The sequence below is a fragment of the Staurois parvus genome, unplaced genomic scaffold (genome assembly GCF_062004578.1).
Source record: "Staurois parvus isolate SC_StPar_1 unplaced genomic scaffold, SC_StPar_1.0 ptg000186l, whole genome shotgun sequence".
Lineage (NCBI taxonomy): Eukaryota > Metazoa > Chordata > Amphibia > Anura > Ranidae > Staurois > Staurois parvus.
In genome coordinates this window covers 11,033,745-11,058,872 of record NW_028317982.1, presented here as the reverse complement: position 1 = coordinate 11,058,872, position 25,128 = coordinate 11,033,745, and the positions used below count along the sequence as shown (strand labels likewise).

Here is a 25,128-nt window from a genome sequence, read left to right as displayed (position 1 = left end):
CCACTCCCTTGTTGTTCACTGGAGGACTGGGAGGTGGAAGGGCTGGGAGCAGCTGGCTCAAGTTCTCAGGGGCTCACTGAGAGGCTGAGCCAGCTACTGCTCAGGAATCTGGGTGGATCCCGGCTTTAAAGTCGGGATCTCTCCAGAGTCAGTACTGGCTCAGTGACATTAGCTGACAGTGGGCTTTAGCTAGCCCTCAGCTGAAAACAGGTCACATGAGTGCAGAATGAAGTGCACTCCTATGATCCATAGGAAGAGTAGGGCCAAATAGAGCTTTGGCCATGCTTCTCCTTTAAATGTAGATTTTAAGTGGAAGTAAACCCCCTGGATGGCTTGATAGTTCAGGTATGAACGCAAGCAAATATAAGTGTTTTGCAAAGCTGCTAAATCAATGGGTGTAGTTCAGTTTAGTTATACTAAACGTTGGCTAAAAAAACCCTGTTGCTTGCTCGTAAAATGGACTATGGGATGTGTAGTGTGCATAAAAGAAGCCACACAACCACAATTAACATGTACTACTTGTTCAAAGCATACAGAAGTGAGGTGAAAAAGGAAAGGTTCAGGCCTTGGAAGATGTCACAAGGAGGCAGGTAAACAGAGTAAGATGCCATTTCATGAAAAATAGATTACTGGGCCAATAAGTAGTGGATGTGTATAGATTTTTTTTTTTTTTTTAGAGAATAAGGATATCATTGCATTTCACTTTTTACTTTATTTTATAAATTTGCTTGTAACTATAAATGGGATTATATTTAGAAGTTAATTTCTTGCGCCATTCATGGGTGGTTCTGCAGCCTCTTGCCGATCGCTGTGGAAACTTTTTCCTTCAGAACCATATACTTCTGAAAAAAATACTACCAGGAACAATTCAGTAAGGTCCTGTAAATCAGACTATGTCAATACTTTCTTTTAGAGTTCAGTAAATTCTTAGCCTGTTACAGCACAGGTTCAGAATTAAATGAGTATGGCCCTACTCCTGTGGGGCACAGGAGTGCACTTAGTTCTGCACTCTTGTGACCCATATTCAGTCTGTTGTTGGCTAACGTTACTGAGCCTGTCCAGAGTTCTCCACTTTAAAGTCGGGATCCATCCAGATGCCTGTACTGGCACCACTAAGAGCCTAAGCCAGCCACTACCACCCCCTCACAGTCTGGCACTCTAATGCAGGGGCACATCAGAGAGCTGGCGACTGACAGTTATCACCCACTGCTCACTAGAGACCGAGAACTGAGTGATCAGCGATCTTTGATCACTCAGTTCTCAGTCTCACAGGCAGCAGGGAACATATGCAGCATTCACCTAGGTGAATATGTTTTTTTTTTTTAATTCCCAAACTTCTCTTTCAAGTGTTCTCAGGACACTTTAAGTCCTCATACACACTGCGCATTTTAAAAATGGTGGTAGCGTTAGCTGTAAAAAGTCATGTTAAAAATGCAAGTTTTTCAGCATTTTTGCATTAGTGTTTAGCCACGTTAAATGGCAGTACGGCAGTGTTGCTGTGGTGTAAAGCAAAGTCCCTGAAAAGATAAGTTTCATTTTAATGTTACATTTTTTAGTCAAATTGGAAATCTCCAAGAATAAACCTGAAGTAGTACATCATAATGAGGCTGTATGCTATATAAATGACACCTCCATAAAATAAAAAGCATATTAGTTCATATAATACTTTAAATAGCCACCAATGTGGATTTTATAAAGGAGACAAGACCATCATACCCAACTAACAATACTGATCTGATGTAGAGCGCATGATATAGGGAAACACTCAGCCTTGGTTTTTCCTCCCAGGACTGTCCAATCATGTGATTTGCCTTCTCATGTCCATTCCTTAATCCTGACTGACAGGGTGCAAATTATACTTCTGATTTATCACCATCTGCAGTAGATTTACTGACAGGAACTCATGTCTAGTGTACTGGAACAGAACAGAAAGAATGCTGAATTGTTTGTGAACTTGACCCCAAGTAAGTTATGACTGGCATTTTCCCCATGTTCTATGCTGGATTGTAGACTTCGTGCTGTGTGTTTTGGAACGTGGTCTCTTTATGTAATGTACATAACGGAAATGATGTAATGACGGATCAATCCACAAGCCAGGTTTACTTGCAATAGTTACAACAAGCGTTAGCAAGATTTAACTTCATTTCTCATCTGCTAGGAGAACCCCATATGAAAATTATGTATAAAATGTAAAGGGGTCTATAAGCTATCCTGACCGTCTGCACAAACACGTGGAGGGCTTTGTCCGGTGCTAAAGAACCAACTTTTATTTCGTTTCTTGACAGCTACATTCAATTCCTCTATGTAGGTACAGGAAAGTGACCTTCTGCATGGTTCATAACGGTCCTACATCTCTGGTGATCTCTGTGAGCTCTGTTCACTGAATTCCCAAGCAGTAAAAAGAGCTCACACAAAACTTCCACATTGGCCAGAAACTCCCAGTCATAGCTTGTGGCTGAGCTGGAAGCTAAATCTGCGTACACACTAGACATACTTCAGTCAGTTGCTCAGAAGCACCACATAGGTGGCCCACTCGGCCACCTCCCCCTGACATCCTTTAATTGAAAAATGAAGTGAGTCAGGCAGCAAATTGTTGACTGAACAACGGCTACATCCAATCAGATGCAGCCACTATTCGGGTATTCTGACAGGTGGTGGCTCTGGCTGTCAGAATATAATAGCTGCAGTAGGAGATTCCTCCATTTGTGTTTTATAGTGTGGATGGGGAGATCTGTTAGATCATTTTTGTTTAGCCCATTGCTGAATTAAAATAATCTATGTGTATACACAGCATAAGACAGTGTACTACTGATGGAGGAAAATTTGAAAGTGCTGAAAGCTAACTCTGGGCACAATAACTTTCATTTAATACAATATATTTCTTCATAGCCGAAAAGGATATCAGTCCTCTTTGTATACAGCAAATGCCTTTGTAAGCCCCAATATTGCCTTCTAAAAGTAGGGGGCTTCTAATAACTATGAAGGACATAGCCTGTGCAGTGAGCAGAGCTGTAGGATGAGATCCATCAGGTTCTCCCACTAAAGGTCACCTGGAGCAAACTACAGGGGGTGCATACAAGATACAGTCATCATACAGAGGGATAGAGAGCAGCAGTGACCAATCTTTTTTATGACTCATTCACATGGCTGATTTGGGCTGTATGTCACCAACAATCAGTGTTTTTCAGCACTACAAGTTTTGCTATCCTGGCCTCTCCCATGCTTTACAACCCTACAGGCATTTATGGGGCTATGTTTCTAGACCGGAGATGAAGGGAAACAGCAGAAGTCATCCCAATATAAATCTATGGGGCTATAATGCGCAGGCATTGCCAGGATGTAAACAAACACCAAGGTCCATCAGATATTTGCCCAATTACACTAACCTAAAGTAACCCACGCTCCTCCCCCTAGATATGATGGCCCCTGGTGTTTCTTTACATCCTGGCCATGCCTGCACAAACACCAGCGGCTATAAGATCAAGGGGGAGGAGGGTGGGTTACTTTAGATCAGTGCAATGAGGTAAATGGGATAAGGACACTTTGAGGTGCATTTACTAAAACTGGAGATTGCAAAAAATGGTGCAGCTGTGCATGGTAGCCAATCAGCTTCTAGCCTGAGCTTGTCCGATTAAGCTTTGACAATAAAACCTGGAAGCTGATTGGTTTCTATGTAGAGCTGCACCAGATTTTGCATGCTCCAGTTTTAGTAAATCAACCCCTTTCCGTTTAAATTGCACTTATGCTCTAAGAAAGGGGACACTTGGCTCTTGTCTTTAGATAATATTTGTTTAGCTTGGATTTCAGCTTTAATATCACACTTACCACTCTGTAGAAAATCAGAAATACATTTTTCCTCCACTGTCCTAGGTATCGCACTCCAAAAGCTACTGTAGTAAATTGTACTCCAAGGCCAATGAGATGTGCTTACAGTGGAAGTACATGCATCTGGGAGTTCACTCTTCACACAAATTACAAAGCTCTGAGTAAAACAGATGAACTTTATACACTATGCAGCCAAACACATAGGTAAGTCGGTAGGTAGGTCAAAAGGTATGAGGGCCAACTATCTGCGTCACAACGTTCAAAGAGGTGGAAATTGAAACTCTGAATCTGACTGGTTACTATATGCAGCACCTACATAATAGAGATGAACCTATTAAGTGATACTGTACATAGTCAAATACTAATCCCAACCAACTTTAAGGGCACTTGGCATTGCAGATCACACAGAAGAAAGCACTTTCCCAGATCTTTTTTATGGTATATATTTGCACACACACACACAAGTCAATACAGAAAACAATTATTGCACACAGAGGGCTTAGCCTCCATCGGATAGGTTTTGGCATCCATGTGTTATATCTCCATAGGAAAGGCCACAGAAATTGTGTGTATTCTTTCATTTCTCACAATGTAAAGTCCACACCCACAAAACGTTTCCATCACGTTCAGCTGTATATGGAGCAGTAGGTTGGTATTTTTGATTTAATAATCGTCAGGCTCTCCTATAAAAAAAAAAAAAAGAATTCCACCAAATCAAATTCAGTTGCCAAACAAGAAACAAAATTAAAATAGGCAAAAATTGTACTTCCCATTTTCGACAGAGCAAGTGAGGATAAAAACCCCTGTCAGATTTTTTTTTCCGTCATCTGTGTCCCATTGCAGAGATTTCCATTCATTTCCTGTCCCATAGCCAAACAGGAAGAGAGAGGAAATCCCTGCAAAATAAGGGAATTCCTTGGGGACCCCCAGGTCACCACAACTAGTGTCCCTATTGGAAGATTTCCCCTCTATTACTTTTCTGGAGAAAACCCCAAATTTGGGATTTTCTTTTACTTTCACTTTCAATGATAATGGTAAACAGGATAGATAGAGAGGATTAATCTCCTTTACAGGGGCACAGACAGTTATAAACACTGACAGGTAGTCTAATCCCTCTCCCTCTCCGCTCTGTCCAAAACTTAAAAAAAAAAAAAAAAAAAGTTTTCCTTTAGTTATACTTTAAGTAATAAATGTAGCTTTTTGTATGAAGTAATAAACATTTACAGCACATAAACAGAATAACAAAAATCATCTGCATTTATAGGGTTATATCACTTTGTCCCGAAAAAATGAAAAGGTTAACTAACACCATACACATAACGGTTGGGCCATGGGAGTCTATGGGTAATGGAAGTTCCAGCTCTTGTCAAATGCTTCCTCCCCTCCCCTGCAGCCACCGCTGACTAACAGGGGATCACATGACTGGACCAGAGCAGGCTTAAAAAACGGTTAGTATATACAGGGCTTTTTCTTCTGAGAATAGGTGCAGGTACCCCCCCCCCCTCCATTCTGAATCACTCCTTGTCTCTGCCCCCTATCCACCTCTGAGCATCATCCCTTGGTTCCACCCCCTATGCACCTCCCAGTACTGCCCCTTTTAGAGAACACAGAACCAAGTATCATTTTGTGGAATCGTTTGTATGGAATTTGTTACTGATCACAAGAAAAGCAAAAAAAATAGATCCCCTGCAGCCAGCAACAATATACTCCTTAGCAACAATCGATCCCCTTAGCAACAATCGATCCCTCCCCAGGAACAATAGACTCCCCAGAAACAAAATACCCCTTCAGCAGCCAGCATTAATAGACCAACAACAATAGACCCCACCCTCAATAGTAGATCACTCCCAGCAACAATAGATCCATCCTACAACAATAGATCCAGCCCCCCTTCTCGTGACAATAGATCCCAAGCAGCTAACATCAATGGACCCCCAAGCACACCCCAGCACCCCTTGCCATTAAATACATGCAGTGCTGTAGGTGTGTTCCCCCGCATTCCCACTGAAACAAGCCCTGAGTATATACAAATATTTTACAAAGGTTAGGCACCATAGATAGCAGGGGGGGGGAGGGTGACATTTTTAAACATAGTTACTGTTAGACAGAAATTCTGCTTAAATGATCTTACACAGGCTGTGCTGCTGCTTAGCAGAATTGCTGATTCTCTCATCTTACAGAATGTCTTCACAACAAAACATTCTCTAATGATGTGAAACATTCACAATGCTAATGGAAGACACAGACATGAACTAGGGTGCCTAGTTGTTCAGTGACATGAGGGAGTCTCTCTTTTATTCAGGGCCATAAAGTTGAGATTCTTTGACTCAAAATAATAATGTGAGTGCCAGCATGTGCCCTATTGATTAATGCACCCATCCAATGTAATACATCTGCAGATAACTCACTGCTTAGTGCTTCACTGCAGAGCAATAAAAGGTTTTTGTAATTTCAAGGCTGTTAATTCAGCTCATAATAATCTTTTTTGTTTAATGCACATCTTCATGTTTATAATGAATTATCAGAAATTACCTTCCCGCCATAATGCTCCAATTTCTGTAAGGAAGTCGTGACTGAATCTTTATATTTTTTGTCCATTAGCCTTTTGGAGAGCTGACAAAAGAAAAAAACAAACATGAAACACGCATCTTTTTTTTCATTAACCACTTTAGCTTTGGAAGGTTGTATCCCCTTCATGACCAGGCCATTTTTTGCTATTCAGCAATGCACTGCTTTAATTGGTGATTGTGCGGTCATGCAACGCTGTACCCAAATTAAATTTATATCTTTTTTTCACACAAATAGAGCTTTCTTTTGGGTATATTTTACCACCGCTCAGTTTTCTATTTTTTATTACCGTATTTTTCGCCACTCAGTTTTCTATTTTTTATTACCGTATTTTTCGCCGTATAAGACGCACCTGACCATAAGACACACCTAGGTTTTAGAGGCAGAAAACAGGTAAAAAAAAAATTCTGAACTAATGGACTGCAGACACAGTACAGGAGATGACCAGAGACTGCGGACAGTACAGGAGATGAGCAGAGACTGCGGACAGTACAGGGATGACCAGAGACTGCGGACAGCACAGGGATGACCAGAGACTGCGGACAGTACAGATGACTGCTGACCTTTGGGGAGGTGGGGAGCGGGTACCTGAATTTGACAGGTACCCGCTCTTACTTCCGCAGAGTTTTTGTTTGATCTTACCTGTTCCTCGATCCAGCCGCGCGCTGTCTTCCCGGCTTCTGTAATGGCGCTCGGCATGACAGCCGGGTGCCCAGTGCGCATGAGCGAGAAGCACTTGCGCTTTGTGATTGGTCCGGCGGCTTCTGGGATCTGTCATGTGTCCCAGGTACCGCCTTACCATTCACAAAAAGCACCGCTTCTTGCGCATGCGCACTTGGCACCCGGCTGTCATGCCCAGTGCCCACACTACAGAAGTCGGGAAGACAGCACGCCGCTGGATAGAGGAACAGGTAAGGTCCCGGTATTCTGACACGGCCGCGGTGGAAATACCGGACCGGCCGCTCCATATTCGCTCCATAAGACGCACTGACATTTCCCCCCCAGTTTTGGGGAAGAAAAAGTGCGTCTTATACGGCGAAAAATACGGTATATAAATGGAAAAAAGTTTTAAGTTTTGAGGGAAAAAAAAGTATATTTTTATATATTTTTTTATTTCTGTTATAAAACATATCCAATAAAAAAAATGTTTAAAAAATCAAATCTAATTTCTTCATAAATTTACAACAAAATTTATTTTACAAAAGTTATAGCATCCACAGACAATGGTATATATACAGGAATTTATTTATTTTATACTAGTAATGGTGGTGACCAGCGACCTATCGCGACACTGTAATAGTACGGCGGGCAATCTCACACTGAAACTTTGTGGGAACTGGCTAACTGACACTGACATATCCAGTGACACTAACACAGTGATCAGTGCTAATAAAATCCTGTATAATAATAAAATACCCTCTCACTGTACTAATGACATCTAGAGGCAATCAAATGGTTAACTGTGTGCCTAACAAGTGTAACGTGTGTGAAATGTGCTGCTGTTACTAAGACATTTGACTATTTTATCTCATCTCCCTGCTTTGAGAAAGCTCTATTTGTGTGAAAAAAAATTATAAAAAATTCATATAGGTACAGTGTGCACAATTGTCATTCAAAGTAAGACAGGGCTAAAAGCTGAAAATTGGCCTCGGCAGGAAGGGGATGAAAGTGCCCTGTATTGAAGTGGTTAATGTAAAAAAAAAAGGCTGTAAGTAAAAAATAAATAAACTTCCCCATGCAAGTCAATGGCACAATGTGCTAGTATGCACCACTTACTAGCACATTATGAAAGACTTACCGCTGATAGGGCTTCCATCCGGGTTCATAGGTTCTGGCTGTTTGAATGGCCGAGACTCAATGATATCACTCCTGCACATGCACACAGGAGCCACGATCGCAGCACAGCGCTCTGGATGGACAGCATACTGAATATACTGTCTATTCAGAGTGCAGTGCGCATGTGCCACAGACGTAAACAGAAACATTGCACGTTTAGGAGATATTTCTTGTACTTAAAGGTAAGCTTTATTATAACCTGTAGGTACAAGTCACCAAGCCGTGTTTACTACCACTTTAATAAGGTCGGAATAGAGGAAAATGTATAAAAATTGGTCTTGCATCTAGGTTTCTATTCCACCAGATGAAAGATTTCTATGCACATCAAATTCACATTCCCACTCTCCTTGTACATTACAGCTCTTTCCTTTTCTGGGGGTGTCTTATTGTCTGTGCTGGCCCAGCTCCTCCACATAACCTTTTATTTAGCAGTTGGGGGAGGAGCAAAGGGGAATACTATAAAGTGTCACTTAATTGACAGCTCTGAGTCTGCTAAGATCATATCCATGATGGCAGTGCACAGCAGCAGTCTCAGGACTTTTGAGTGTGCAAACGGGAGGCTTTTACAGCTAGATAACATACATAAAAGAATAAGTTCACCTTTGGGAACATGTTACATGCTCCACCCATTTTTAGGGTGGAAAGTAACATGCTCCCATAGCCACAGCCACTGCCTGCCACCCCCCCCCTCCGACAGTACTGAGAGACTTCTCCCTGTACTATCTGTCAAATTTAAAACCAGTGCAGCTGTGTGGGGCTCCACCCACACAGCTGCATCATTCATTCACAGACTTCCGTGAATGAATGAAATACAAGTCCTGACAGTCTTAGCGGCTGCCGGAGCGTAGCTTTCGATGAACTACCACAGAGCTGTGGAGCACCGTGGTAGTTCACTGAAGCTTCCTGTCAATGTCTGCTCACTCACACATCCCTTAGGATCTACTATCTACTGATCACTGGTGCAATGCTTTCCAAGCTCCTGTAGACAAAAATAATAAACGCACGTTTTTATACCTGTAAAAAAAATGTGCATTTATTATTTTTATCTAAAAGGAGAACTTATCCTTTAAATACAATAAATGCACATATCATCTTATGGGTAAATTTGCATTGCAAAGAATGGTCTGGCAATAGGGCCTCTTTAAAATGTAATTTTCAGAGCTTACACTGGTGAGCAGATTCTTTAGATGAATGTTTAATGCTGGTCCAACAACAGCACTAAGCTGTACCAAGCCATTCAAACCTCGTTCAAACACGGCACCGTCTGAATGTACCTGAGAATCAAGACATATCATTAGTTTAAATATTAAAGAAATATTAAATCCATGATAGCATATAACATTTTATAGCTTTTTAGCAGAATGTAATCACAAGTTAAAGTGCTCTCAAAAAAGTGTGAAAAGAGAGACTGCTAAAGCTGTCCTTGAACAGTCCTGTGCCACAGGTTCTAATTCATGAAGCTGCAACAGTACTTACAGTACTGCAAGGGTAACTTAGGAATGCTAAAGTGGCCTTTAAAGGATGACTTCAACCACTTCCTATCCTTAAGGTGTAAATAGACAGCTGCAGCCACGATTCTGGTGTCACATTTTTCAGCCAGTGATGCTCTTTTTTTTTTTTTTGTAAAAGTGATCCATGAGCCTACACAGCCACCCCAATCACTTTTAAAAGGAGTGAAAGGTTTCCCCTCCCTTATGCCACCAAGCACTGCCATTTAAGGGCACTCCTGTCCCACCAGGGACCATAAAGAAGGAAGAACATCCATTCCCTGTTCTTTTCTATGGTGTATGAAGCTGGAAACAACACAGATTTTGTCACTTCTGATTTCAGTTTACAGCAATGTGGCTGTATGAATCAGGACTTTGGATGTACATCAGGAGGTGTAAAACCAAGAAGACAAAATCAATATATAAAACACATTTTTTATTATCACTAAGAAGTAAAACAGTATTTAATCTAAAAAAAGTATGAGTATCTTGTCTTTTTCTGTATAGCCATATAGATATTTCTGAGATCCTGTCTATGTATGGCTAACGCACTTCACGGGACACCCGCTTCCTTAGGGCCCTGGATCTTGCTACTGCAATAAAGTGTATACCATTATTAAAAGCATATAATAGTCACAAGAATACCAAAAATCAAAGATCATCATTCATATAACATAGGATTACTATAGTTGTTCACAAATAGTGCAATAAGGTGTCTGCCTTGGAAAAATTCATGATAGCCTTGTTAGTTTTGGATTATTTTTAGATTTATGGCTGAGTCCTTTTCTCCTTATTTTTAGATTGACATATGCAAACACCCTTTGGCACATTTAGGTGATCGTTGGCCAGGCTTCAGATTTGACGATCTGATGTGGTTGTAGAGCTAGCAGTCATCTACTTAGGCTTTCTTTTGTGTGAAATTGGATGGTTTTGGATCTTTGGTAATATTCTTATAATAGCTAAACAGTTTTACAACTGTAAAGTCAGTTAGGATATAAATGACAATGAATGTATTTGTCCTTTATTGTGCTATGCAGGAGTCTATCATTTCCGGTGATAAAAAGTATGGTGCCTCATTATTAGATCCCTCCCCACAGACCTGGCGGGCGGGGTCGCCCAACATGCTGCTGCATATGTTGAGTATCTCATCAAATTGTTTAGCACAAAATTTGCCCCTGAGCTGATAAGGAATTATTTGGAGATGGAACTCCCGTGAATTTAATATATTAAGGGGAATAAATACATGGGAATTTGGAGAAGAATAATATTTTTTTTTCTCTCCTTTGGTTCTCCCTGACTCTGCTTTGCAATTCGGGTAGGTTGGTATTATTTGGAGAACAATTATAGTAATCCTATGTTATATAAATGTTGATCTTTGATTTTTGGTATTCTTGTGACTATTATATGGTTTTAATAATGGTATACAGTTTATTGTAGGTATTGTATAGTGAGATCCAGGACCCTGAGGAAGCGGGTGTGCCGCGAAATGCATTGGCCACACATAGACAGGATCTCAGAAATATATATACGGCTATATGGAAAACGTATGATACTCATACGTTTTTAAGATTAAATACTGTTTTACTTCTTTGGGATAATAAAAAAATGTGTTTTATATATTGATTTTATCTTCTTGGTTTTACACCTCCAGAGGTACATCCAAAGTCCCAATTCATATAGCCACATTGTTGTATACTTCACTCTTAGGGATGGTACCTCACATGGTGAAAATGTTTCCATACCCACTCTCCACACACATTTTAGAAATATTCTGATTTCCGATCGTTTGTTTACCTGTGGTTACCGTCTAGTAAAGTAGTTGATCAAACCGATCTCGATTTGCTGCTTTGGAGTGCAGAGGAGAGATCTGGGGTCTAATAGACCCCAAATCTCTTACTGAATAGAGTACCTGTCATCATGCTATCACAAGTAATAAAGTTGACCCCCCAAAAAAAATATAAAAGACATAGTGACAGGAAAAAAAAAAGTAAATAAAATAAAGAATAATAAAAAAACAAAAATCAAAAGCACTCTCTTCCCCCGTGCTCACATGCAAATGTGAATGCACAAGTAGGTCTCACGTGCATATGTAAACGGTGATTGCACCACACATGATGTATTTTGTGAATGTCAAAATGAGAGCAAAAATTCTAGTGCCAAGGCTCACCTTCAACTTTTTACTAGTAAGCTGTAAAGGCTTTTAAAGTGTCGTCTATGGATAATTTAACGTACTATAGTTTGTCCCTATTCAACAGGCATGCTCAATTTGAAAACGTGACATGTTAGATATCCATTTACTCGGCGTAATATCATCTTTTCTATTTTACAAAAAAAAAAGGTATTATATTATTCATTAAAGTGTATTTTTCCTTAAAAAATTGCTTTTGATAAACAGCTGAGCAAATATTGTGACATAAAAAATGCAACATCTACTATTTTATTCTCAAGGGCCTGTGCTTTCTGTGCTTTATGTTTGAGGGTTCTAAGTAATTTTTTAACAAAAAAATGCTGACTTTTACATGTATGAAAGACATATCAGAATTGGCCTGGGCAGCTAGTGGTTGAAAAATGCTACGAGGTAGAAGAAGAGGTGGAGCTATGGAGGAGGAAGGCAAACTCAGAGGGAGGCAGCCATTATGTACAGGTATGCTATGTGATAGTTCCACTTAAAATCAGTTACCACAGCAACTTATTTAAATGCACTTTAATGAAAAACTATACATAAAATAAAAAAAAATGCATTTCACAATAATGCATTTAGTAAGATAAACATATTTATTGTAATGCAAAATAACATTATTATGACTTCATTCATACTTGTGCAACTACAAAGTCACACGATTTCCAGTGCGACCTTGATGCAACTTTACACTTTCTGGCACTCAAGCCATATCAAAGAAGTGCAGGAACCTTTTTAAAGTTGCTACAACTTTAAGTCACATAGACCCGAACAGATGCCATTGAAAACAATAGGTTGTGACTTGTCCTGCGACTTTGTGTCCATAGTCACATGACAAATTGCACAAGCGTGAAAGGGGCCTAAAAGATGATAAAACTAGGGGGTGCACAATTGGGGGAATCAATGGTGGAGAAGGATCTGCGAGTTCTGGTAGATCACAAGCTTAATAATGACATGCAATGCCAAGCTGCAGTTTCTAAAGCGAGCAAAATCCTCTCTTGTATTAAAAGAGGTATAGACTCCAGAGAGAGATATCATATTACCCCGGTACAAATCATTAGTAACACCTCATCTGGAATATGCAGTTCAGTTTTGGGCACCAATTCACAAACAGAACATTGGGGAACTGGAGAAAGTGCAGAGAAGGGCAACCAAACTGATACGAGGCATGGAGGAGATCAGCTATGAGGAAAGATTAGAGGAACTGAATTTATTCTCTCTTGAGAAGAGGAGATTAAGGGGGGATATGATCAACATGTATAAATACATCAGTGGTTCATATAGTGAACTCGGTGTAGAGCTATTCACCCTGAGGTCATCACAGAGGACAAGGGGGCGCTCTTTACGTCTGGAGGGAAAGAAATGTAATCTCTAAACACGGAAAGGTTTCTTCAAAGTGAGAGCTGTGAAAATGTGGAATAGACTCCGTCAAGAGTTGGTTCTGGCCAGCTCAGTGGATTGCTTTAAAAAAGGCCTGGATTCTTTCTTGGATACACAGAAAATAACTGGTTACTAACATTTATAGGTAAAGTTGATCCAGGGAATATACGATTGCCTCTCGGGGGATCAAGGAATTATTTTCCCAGCAGGAGCAAATTGGATCATGCTTTGCTGGGTTTTTTTTGCCTTCCTCTGGATTAACTGTGGGTATAGGATAACTTTTTTTTTATTGGTTGAACTGGATGGACTTTTGTCTTTTTTCAGCCAGACTAACTATGTAACTATGTAAAACTGCCACTGAGGTCCCCTTTCATCCAGAAGCAGGACAACACTACAAGGACTGCAGTGAATTCACTGGAACATTGTCAACCTCAGCAGCTGCATAAGACTGCATATCTACCACACTTTATCACTGCTAACAATCCTAATACATACTGTAAATCACAGCTAGCATTAAAATCTAACAGGATGCCCGGCACCTAGAGGAAATAATGCTGAGCACCCCCTGGGATCCTGCCTCTAACAGAAAGAAGACAATGGCAACCCCTAAAATAACACAGGGGCAAAGACGAGGATTTCTACAATTGTAAGAATGGGAAAGTTTAAAAATGGCATTTATTGGGAAGAGGGGGAGCTGCCAGGGGAATACAGATATAAGTGTTATTGTAGTTTTATGAATCAGCACCACAGATATTTATGGAACTGAATGGGTATCTGTTCACAGGTCTGAACTTCACAAGACCCTTAGAGAACATATGCTGTCAAAGCTGGTGCTCAAACATTCAATGTAGCGGCACAACAATCTTTGGTAAAGCAAATCTGATCACATGAATCCAGTCAAGTTTACCCATTTTTGTCTTGCTATTTTTGTTTCATTTACAAGCAGGATTTCAGCTTACACCATGCACCATCAAAAAGCACAAAACCACCCATTTGTAGTTTTATTTGCTCGACAAAAAAACCTGCAAGGACGTAAATAATTGTGGCCTATTTGCATTATCAGCATATTCTTTGTTTTAAGATTATGTTTTTATTAATAAGTTTTGTATAGAGTATATTCTTTGATATAGACACAAAGAATATAGATGCGTGTCTATAATACAGCAGAAGAAGGAAACTACAGTGTGACCCAAAAGAATATAACACAATAATGTAATATGACATTTGTTTGGACATTGACATTTTGGACATTCAGCATGGTAATGACTAGGCATAAATTTGTTCACAGTTTTTATGTATTTAGGTGATAATTAGGGATGCACCCTTACTTGTATTGGTGCCGATACAGAGCATTTACACAAGCACTCGTTAAAATGCTCCCAATACCTGAAACCGATACTGTGCGGTGCGATTTGCATCAATATAAAATGTATGTACACAAATTGCTCCGCAAAGAATAGAATGCATTTTGAACAGGAATGCCATTTCCTCACCGCTCCTGTGTGAACCCAGGCTTGTCATAGCTCACGCATGTGCGGTGCGGGAAACCTCCCTGCATTGATCCCATACTGTCATCCCTGCAAGGAGAGGAGAGATTTTCTAATCCACAGACCTGTGAAGCAGCTTTTTCACCTTTCCTTGCAGGATTGACAGTACAGGCTAGACAGTTTCTGGTTGGTCAGCACCGTGACAGTGCTGACCAGTCACAAAAGCCATCGAGCTTGTACTGTCATCCCTGCACTGAGAGGAGAGAAAACCATGGGGATTTAAAATCCCCAGCTTTTCCTTCTGTGACAGCATGGGTGTGGTGCAGGGAGGTTTTCTGCACCGCTCCTTGTATTGATGCAAATCGTATCGGAAAGTATTGGTGACACCTTGACCAAAAGTATCAGTACTCGCTGATCAAAAAAGGTATCGGTGCATCCCTAGTAATAATAAAGTAAAAAATTTGTAATCAACTAGTATGTGTGTCATCCAACAAAGACTAAGGAATGTGTACAAAAGATGGAGAGAGTGTCAAGAAGTAAAAGAAAAAGAGATAAGAGAGGAGGGTGAAAAAAATTAAAGTAAGCCATAGATGATGCAATTTTCTTTCATGCAACTATGGGTTTCAGGAAAGAAAATCACTGGATTCCCCCATCAACACAGTCAGTCTTGACGGGAGAATCCTTCTTGCAATGCTATTGTGTTTCTGAGCCTTCCCTGCCCACAGAACACAATAACTACAACAGGCAGCTATAGCTGCCAGCAGTAATCACATGTAAAAAAAAACCAATAGGCTGGTTGTACTGCAGTCAATCGATAGAAAGTAAAGAGGGCATTCTATCTCAGCTGCGGTATGGAACTCCAAGAGAAATAAATGAGTTTAGGTCATTTTTTGTGGCTAAAATTTCCTGAAATCTTGAAGTTGTACAGAAATGTATCCAAGGACCTCAGATTTCCAGGAATTTAGGATATCGACAATATAAATAACAGTCAGTTCTTTCATTCTCATCATGGAACTGCAATTCTTCTGCCCACTCACAAATGGAGGGAGGGATATGTGATTTCCAATGTTTGAGTATGACTGACCCAGCGGCCAAAAAAGGAAAACGGTGACAAACATTTAGCAGCAGTTATAGGACCTGAGAGAATGGACAGGAGAACAATTTGAGGCGAGTGTCATATGGTCATAGCCATGGTAGCACCTCCAACAGGAATCTGAAATTTGGCGAAAGATAGCAAGGAGTCTAGCAGGATGGCGGTACCACTTAGCCAAAAGTTTGAAATTCTGTTCCTGAATTTAGCTAGCTATAGACATCTTACGTGTTAGAAATAGCCAAAGCCTTTTTCCTTTCTATGAAAGAGTAGAGGTCAGCTTTATTTCCCATTCCATGATATAGTGTGGTTGACCAGGGGAGGCATGTGCCAATAGTAGAGAGTATAGTCGCGGATCGCACAGACTGAAACAGCTTAAGGGCCGGTTCACACTATAGAAACGCAGTCCAGATGCATACCAGATGCGCAATTCTTACACGTTCCAGTTCATTCTGATCTAATCCTATCCTTTCCCATTATAACATTCACTTGTTTAAATTTTCTATCGGTATACTCAGTGTTGAGCGGTTGTGAAACAATTCTTTATTGCTGTGCCTGAGCGGAACAGTAAAAATAGGGCTCAGTTCTCTGAGTGATAGCATGCAGGATTTGCACACTATTCATTGTACAAACAATAGAACTTTCTAGTTTAGGACAGAGTGGGGAAGAGTTAGAACCTCTGCTATAATTTTATCGCCACCTGTAAACCCAAGAAATATTACCTTGAAAACAGATTTAGGTCTGATTTTCTTCCATAATTCAGCGCACATTTTTCCATCACAGAAAAGAAATTAGTCTTTATAACTGATGTTCAATAAAAAGAATACATACAAGGGCGGTCTTCAAAGCAGCGGCCAGCTTGGGTAATAAGGGCAAGGCTTTTTCTGCAGCCTTGGGAACCATCAATAACTCCTTAAATCCCTCTTGTGAAACGAATGTATAAGGGTGTCTGGTCTCTCGAAGACCCTGTCACACAAGAAAGAGAAAGAGGTGGAAAATGTACTTACTACAGTAAATATGATTCTCATGAACACAGCAAATACATTTCTAAAGCGCAATGATTTTGAAATAAGAAGAGGGCCACCAACTGAAAACCTCCACAAGAATGTGTATACACAATGTTATTTATTCGTTAGGCTTTTATTTAAGTGTTGATCCTGGAAACTAAACGAGTCCATCATTCTAAAAGGTTTACAGAGGGCTGGCTATTTTTTACCAAATAAGAAGGATTTTTTTTTTTAAATGTATGCAGGTTTTAGGGCATTTTTGAACCCTCACCTCTGGAACCAGTAAGTGCATAGTATCACAGCAGCCAGGGTTAGGCTGTGGAGGTAATGCTAAAATGTCAACCATAAAGATGCGCAGCACAACACTCGATTTAAAGTAGAACTATAGGCAAAACTTTATTTTTTCATTTTGGATAGAGTAAGGAAAGTTATGACCTCTGTCAGATCTTTTTATAACCATCTGTGTTCCATTTCAGAGATTTCCCTTCACTTCCTGCCCCATAGCCAAACAGTAGGTGAGAAGAAATCCATGAAAATTAATGGAATCCCTTTGGTACCCCGAGGTCAACAGAACTAGTTTCCCCATTGGAAGATTTCCCCTCCATTACTTTTCTGGGGACCCAAAATTTGGGATTTTCTTTACTTTTACTTTCAATGATAATAGTAAACAGGACAAATAGAGGGGGTGAATCTCCCTAATGGTGGCACAGATAGCAATAAATACAGAGGTTCTAATCCATCTTTACTCTATCCAAAATTAAAAAAAAATAAAAAAAATGCCTTTACAGAAAAGTGCAGGTTTATTTACATTTTGGATTAGGTTTTGTAGACTACAACAATTTTTTTTAAATTTGATTTATTTATAATTTAATTGATTTAAGATTTGAGTAGAAATGACAATCTATGAAGCTTTTCAATCAATTACTAATATTTAAATAAAAAGAACACAGAAACACAATCTAAACAAAAAAAAAAAAGAAAAAAAAATGAATCTACAAATACTGGTGCTAGTTGCTAGTCTTCAAACCAATTCCTGTGCCTATCCTTATAAAGAGCCTCAACCTCTAAGTATTATGCCCAACTCCTTACTGGTGCCATGTCCCACCACTTCCAATCAGCTGTCAAATGTCGGAGCCTCAGTGGCCAACTCAAACTTAAGAATTTGATAGCTGAATGTCAGGAGGCCAGGCTTAATGTTTGGGTGGGGTTGGACTTAGTGCCATATGTGTAAATTCTAAGACTGAAATCCAAGGGTCTACACAGGGAACAGGAATAGATATTAAATTAGCAAAAGGTACAATTAGAACTATGGAGGATTAAGCATACTAACATATTACCACACCTTTTCAATATTTATTTTGCCTGTATCAAAACAACATTTATTACTTTGTAAAAAAAAAAATGCCCTGAATGAAATAGCTGCCTTTGCACGTAAATAGCATCCACTCATAGGCATTGCCTCATGTCAAGGACAACAAAACCACTAAAAGTTACAGTAGCTTGATATCAGGAAGGTTTGTAAAGTAATAATCAGAAGCCAACATCACACTGTTAACAAGTTGAAAGGGGCTGCGTCCCTGAATCATAACCAACAGAACGGTCAAAAACCTTGCCGTTCCTGATATTTGGCACAAATGCTAAGACTTTTCAAAAAATAGACATTAAACAGGAAAGTGTTTTTATGCTGAGCGTGGAATTTCTTTTTTAATGTGAGGGAGCTACAACTATGTATGAAGATGGACGCCGCTCAGACCGATCCCCAGGAGTCAGAGAGGAACAGCGTGTAGTGAGTGGCCTCAGCTGCCACTCTGGATATGTCCTCTAATGTGCTTCACCCCGCCCATAGGGGCCTTGGTCACAGAGGCTCTGTGACCAAGCCCCCTATGGGCGGGGTGAAACTTGCAGAGGGTGTGACCAGGGTGGCAGCCAGTCATGTGAATAACTATTTGGACAGGCAATCATAAGATCTGGTTTCAAATAATGCCCACAGATGGAGGAGATATAATTGAACTAATGAAATTGAAATGGTGTACTCCTTTTCATGATCTCAATTAACAAAAATGCAGATTTATCAAATGGGAAAAAAGTAAGAACATTTCTAGATTTACCATCACTTTTTTAAACTGGAACTTGCTATTCCATATTAGGGATCAATGATTAAAACCTACTTAGGGAGTATATAGGTGTCTTATTTAGACCACAGACATCTAGGGTCTCTTAGCATGAAGTCTATATCTAGACCTCATGCCAAGGTCCTAGACCTCAAACCCTCATCTAGGGTCTCTAGGTTTTAATCATTGATCCCTAATCTGGAATAGCAAGTTCCAGCTTAAAAAAGTGATGGTAAATATAGAAATGTACTTACTTTTTTTAAAATGGGCAGCTCATGCATGACATCACACATGTCGATAGCAAAGATCAATAGAGCTCTTTAAGCCCTCAGAAAAACTGTTATGGATGCCATGAGTTTGCCAAGGGATTTAAAAAGATTGCCAAATGATTCTGAATCAATGATTCCACTGTAAGAAAAACAAAGTAAAAGTGGCAAAGATATCAAATGACTGCTAATTTGTCCAGGAATGGTTGACCCAACAAATTCAACCCAAGCGCAGGCTGCTAAAAGAAGTCTCCAAGAATCCCAAACATTTATCAGACTGTTCAGGCAACCCTTGTAACACTTGGGGTCAAAGTGCATGCATCTACAATTAAAAGGTTTGCACCTGCATGAGAGGTGTGTAAAGAAAAGCCTTTGCAGTAAAAAAAGAAAAAAAACAAAACCCCCACACACAATAGAACACAAATTCAGTTTGCCACTGAACATATAGACAAAGACCAGCCCTTCTGAAACAATGTGCCTAATCGATCAAAGATAGGCATTGTCTCGCCCTAATAACAGTCATTTGTGCCACAAACCACAGACAGTATTTTAGGAGAAGAACCTCATAACAACTTTGAAGCTTGGTCGTAGAAATGTTATGGTTTGGGGTTGCTTTGCTTCCTTAGGTCCCAGACAACTCACACTCATTGAGTGAATTATACATTCTGCATCATATCAAAGTGTACTTAATAAGAATGTGAAGCCACCTGTCCAAACATTGAAGGTTAACCTGAAAGGAGTCTTTCAACATAAGAATGGTCAGAAGCACAATAGCAAATCCACCAAGGAATGGGAGTTACAGACTGCCCTAATCAAAGCCCTGATCTGATTCCCAATGACATTTTAAAATGGGCAGCTGATGCATACAAACCCACAAACATCTTTCAACTGAAGGATTTTTTTTATATAAAAAAATCCTGCAAGTGGCCCTTTCTGCTACATGGAGTCAATACCAGCTTCTGATGTCAATAGTGTACTTACATTTTCTATAGTATACTATTACATACATAATTGTATTGCATTGTAATTTTTATTGAATAAATGTTGGAAAACAATAAATTTTTCTTGTGTTCTTATTCAAGCATATCACCTGTAACTGCAGGCACTGTCTAAATAAAGATCTCATGTTTGCCTGTTCAGATTTGTTGAAAATGTCAACAATTTCCATGGGGCATATTTAGTTTTCAGGACTATGGCTGAAAGTAGAATATGCAGCTTTCGGTCTATATTTACTGGGCAGCTTTGTGGCACATTATACTATAAATTAATTTATAAACCAACATGTCATGTCTCATGAAGTAGTGTACAACATTATACAGGGAACAAAAGGACTAATAAGCCTTAATTCAATTCCTTTCACTGACAAAAAGGACACACATGAGCCAAAACCTGGCCAGAAAATGTAACAAGTGACAAATAAATAAAATGACTGTGATGGGCGATGATTAATTTCAGCCGTGGCCAAGACATCTGAAAATAATTACACCAAGAGATGCTTTCTTCCAATTAAAATCTATGACAGATGTTACTATATACGCTGATGCTAAATGACAATCAATCATTTTATTAGGAATTTCAGTGTGACATAATGTTGATCTCTCTCGTTTACACATAATTTAAGGAACATGCTGAAAATTAAAGATTCCAATATAAATGATTGGAAGTCATATGAATAGCAATGAAAAATTATTCTGAAAAAGAAAACAGGCACGTTTTTTAACCATTAACATTAATTCTAGAATTCAGCAGTCTAATGGCATGATCTGAAAATAAACATTATATTAGTCAAACAAAACCCATTAAAGGGAACCTGTACTGAAGAAGTATAGAAGCTTCCATTGCTAAATCTCCTGTTCTAAAAATACCAAAATCCTGGCAGTCATACTGCCATACTGATATAGTGGCTTCAGTACTTTATATGTTGCTAACCTGGAACAAGTATGCAGATCAGCAGTTTGGTTTGACTTTAATCTGACTTCTGTTATTTGCATGCTTGTTCCAGGATTGTTTAAAAGTACCTTTATTGCTTGTGTAGAATATGTAAAATACCTTAGAGTGCATTAAAAATGGCCTCTGAAATACAGCAAATGTTACAAGCGGTCCATGATGTGTAGCGATGTCGATTCATTGGTTTTATCTGTTATAAGCTCATTAGGCCCTATTAAGTATCTGCCACATGGCTATGCAAGTCAGGACTCCACTATACACCCCAGTGGTAAAACCAATACCCAAAAGAATTCTTACATTCAATTTCATCTTACAGATTATAACAAGTACTGGATCACATGCTTCCTCGCATCACCGGTGTGGAAAACTGCCTCACCAGCACAGGAGAGTGAAGGACAGAAGGGAGAAGAAAAATCTCCTATGTCCAGTGAAAGGACGAAGATACTTTCAGGAAAAATTCTGAATCAGTCCTGAGTACAAACTGATCCAGCAATATGAACAAAAAAGGGTTCACAAATTGACAGGGCCTGGAGCTTACTGATTCTGCAAGCTGGAGAAATTGCTAAGAGCACTATCTTCAAAGTCCACATTTTTAATGTTGACTCAAAAGGATACTTAGTGAATCTTTGCAAATCAATTGACAAATCCCATTTGGGAAAAAAAACCCCAAAAACTTTAAAAGCAAAAAGATCAGTGCTGCTACCTGAGCCTTCAAGGATAATCCTTTCTTCATTCCGTTAGAGAAACTCTAAAACGGATACTGTATGGCGAGGAGCAAATTGTTTAGATTCAAACCATGAATTGAAGCATTTTCAAGTCTTTAAATAAATGGCTCTTTTGACTTTTTTCCTGCTGGTTAGTAAAGTGCCAATGGGCTTCTCTGACAAGCTTTTCTTTCTCAGTAATTCTTCCTCAGAAACCAAATCTGAGGTGACTAATTTTTGGATGGAACATGGGCCCTTGTGTCAGCAAATCCTTCCTGAGAACACCAAAAAGGAGGCATGGTCGACAGAGTTAAAAGAGTTGAGAGCCCTGGTATTTTGGGTCAGAATGGATAAGAATGGATCAGAATCAAAGCAGTGGTTTCTTCCTGAAACCTTTTTTAGGACCAGAAGAATCAACTGAAAAAGGGGGAAAAGCATAGCAAAGTTGGTAATGCCAAGGATGGGCCGGAGCATCTATTCCCACCACAAGATCACTTCTGCAGAGGGAAAAGAATTCCGGAACCTTCACAATTGATTGATTTGCGAATAGATTTATAAGGAGGGATCAACAGGCATCTGAAACCATCTGAAAGACCTCATGGGTTAGCACTCAGTCTGACTCTGCAACCCACTTACTATTTAAGAAGTCTGCTAACTTATTTGAACTCCCCTTTAAATGGACTGCTGTTAGGGAGGCAAGATTCTGTTCTGACCAATGCAGAATTTTCTCTGTCAAGGCTAACGGGGTACGATTTCTGGTGCCCCTATCCTTTGATAAGTAGGTCATGGCTGAAGCATTGTCCGAAAAAAACTGGATATGGTGAACGCGGTGAAACTGTTGAAAAGAGAGAAGACCTAGTTCTATAGCTTTTCTCTCCAATTCTTTTCAACTGGATGTCCTCCTGGCCTCCTGCTTTGACCAGGAACCCTGAGCCATTTGACCTTCCAGATGGGCCTCCAAAACCCCAGGCACTTGTGTCTGTCATCAACCTTTTGGGTGGCAGAAAGGACCACAGTGAATCCTTGTTAAACTTGGTCTGATCTCTCCACCACTAAGGGCCCTCTTCACTAGGCCAGAAAGTCTGATGGCGTTTTCCAGGGACCGCTGATAATCCCAATTCTGGAATATGAACTGCTGAAGTGCAGACAAGCTCACTGAACTTCTGGTATAGACGCTGTGAGCAGGCCCAGTGCTGACATAGCTGAACTCACTGACTGATTGGAAAGCTGAAGGCTATTTGGAGTTTTTTCATTTTTTCGATTGGGACAAAGATCTTTTCCTGCACCAAATCTATGGTGTATGTCAAATACTGTACAATCAAAATTCCTTTCATTCTCAGATGACTTCAGGCTTCCTCCATCACCTTGGTGAATATTCTTGGGGCAGAGAGCAAGCTGAAAGAGCTTTGAATTGAAGGTGCAAAATACTGTCCTCCACCCTGACCACTAGGCAAAGATGTCTTTGCCAACTCCAATATATGGGAATAGGAAATTATGTATCCCTCAGATCAACTGAAGCCTTGAAGACTAATGGATTTGTTCAAAATCTTTTCAAAAGCTCCTTCTTTTTCTTCACTGGGAATGCCTTTTTTAAATCTGCAGTTCTATTCAAAACTGCTTCTAAATCCAAACCGAACAAGAAGTCTCCTTAAAAATTGAAATTGCAAAGTTTTACCTTCAATTCCAATTTCCCAAACTATTTTTTTAAAATAAAAGGCCTGCTGTGCTTAATTATCCAGAGCAGAAAACTTGACCGACATTGCTATAGACTCAGTTGAGCCATCTGCCATGTAACCCACAACTTTTAACAGTGTGAGGTCTTTCAACAACTCATGTAAGGTGTCTGCCTCAATGAGGTCTTTTGATTGACAAAGCCACTACCACTGGCCCCCACTGTTGAGGCCATCACTGGATTCCTCTCATTCACATGGGAGGAATTGTGGGATCTGGGTTCTCCCTTATAGTCCAGATTTCGACAAGCCCCCAGCCTGCAGATCCCCACAATCACTAGGCCAGGGTTTTGGGAAAAAGGCCCTTGTCCTCATCAACATGTAACAAAATATTCCCCCGCCCCTACACACCATGTGGAGGGCATATGGTTCAGAAGGGGAGGGGCCAAACACTTGTTCCCCCCCCCCTTTCCTGCAGGCTCAGATAAGGGTCTGGTATGGATTTTGTGGGAGTCCCCATGCCATTTTCTTAAAAAATATGAAAATATAAAAATTATTTTGGTGTAGGGTCCCCCCTTAAAATCCATACCAGACCTAAGGTTCTGGTATAAATTTTTGGGGGGACCCCATTAATTATTTTTTGACCGTGGGGTCCCTCGGTTTCTTACAGATGAGTCAAAAGCAGTAGTATAAAAAATGCATCAAAACCCAACCAAGTCGCACTACATAATTGCCCAGAAAATTGGACCAAATCGCAGCCACACTAGTGTGTAACCAACCTCAAGCCATGGTCAATATTCAGTCCCATGAAAACCATACAAAATTTTAGTAGTGGCGCGTGCAGCAACAGGAGGGCCTAACTTATGATCTTGCAAACAAGTTCACTGAGAAAACGACCCCGCTTGGGCTTATTTTATATTGCATCATAATAAATATACAGTTTAAAAGAATGAGAGATTACCTCAGCTAAGTTGATGAGCAGTGGGTCAAAAGGTATTATTTCTGGAGGGCACTCCCAATGTAGCTTGTGCTTCACAGAACCATGGACCAGCCTTAGAGTTGAAACGTACTCATGTTATTAGGGCTATTCTGTACATAATAATTGGCCAACTCTGCATACACAAATGAAGCACACATACAGCATTTACCTTCTCAATACATTTTTCTGACAATCTGATTGTTTGAAAATTAAGAATATCTTCAATTATAACTAAACTTTGTAAATCATACAATCAGACTATGGTGTCCTTTTATCATGCAGCGGTAAATGACCGCTGCTCAGTTCTCTGGCAAACTTGGAGAAGACAGTTCTCCTCTGAATGCCTTCTTATGAAGCGGTGTAGATCAGTCCTCTGAATGAAGAGAGAAGCGATCTACAAAACGCTTTCAACGCTGGAAAACGGCTGCTTTTACTATAAGCTCGCGAGATTACAGTAAGAGATCAGTCAAACACCGTTTACTAAGCAGTGGTAAATTATCGCTGCTTCGTTTGCGGTTCCTCCGATTCGCCAGCTCTGAGCTCTGTGTGCTGAGATGATCAGCGGAGAACATGTTCTCCGCTGATCATCTCT

At 39.9% G+C, this 25,128-nt stretch overlaps 1 protein-coding gene across 6 annotated transcripts in view; it reads right to left on the bottom strand.

Moving 5' to 3' along the window:
• Nucleotides 1–4,252: 4,252 nt before the first annotated feature.
• Nucleotides 4,253–25,128, bottom strand: part of PACRGL (parkin coregulated like) — a 35,582-nt gene continuing 14,706 nt past the window's right edge. For all 6 annotated transcript variants that reach the window (XM_089677477.1, XM_089677476.1, XM_089677474.1 and 3 more), the window contains 5 exons: nucleotides 24,519–24,609; nucleotides 16,684–16,818; nucleotides 9,396–9,503; nucleotides 6,358–6,438; nucleotides 4,253–4,508 (listed from right to left, as the gene is read on the bottom strand). In XM_089677477.1, coding sequence (XP_089533603.1) covers nucleotides 4,452–4,508; nucleotides 6,358–6,438; nucleotides 9,396–9,503; nucleotides 16,684–16,818; nucleotides 24,519–24,609 — 472 coding nt within the window. In that variant the 3' untranslated portion in view covers nucleotides 4,253–4,451. The remainder of the gene's footprint in view (nucleotides 4,509–6,357; nucleotides 6,439–9,395; nucleotides 9,504–16,683; nucleotides 16,819–24,518; nucleotides 24,610–25,128) is intronic.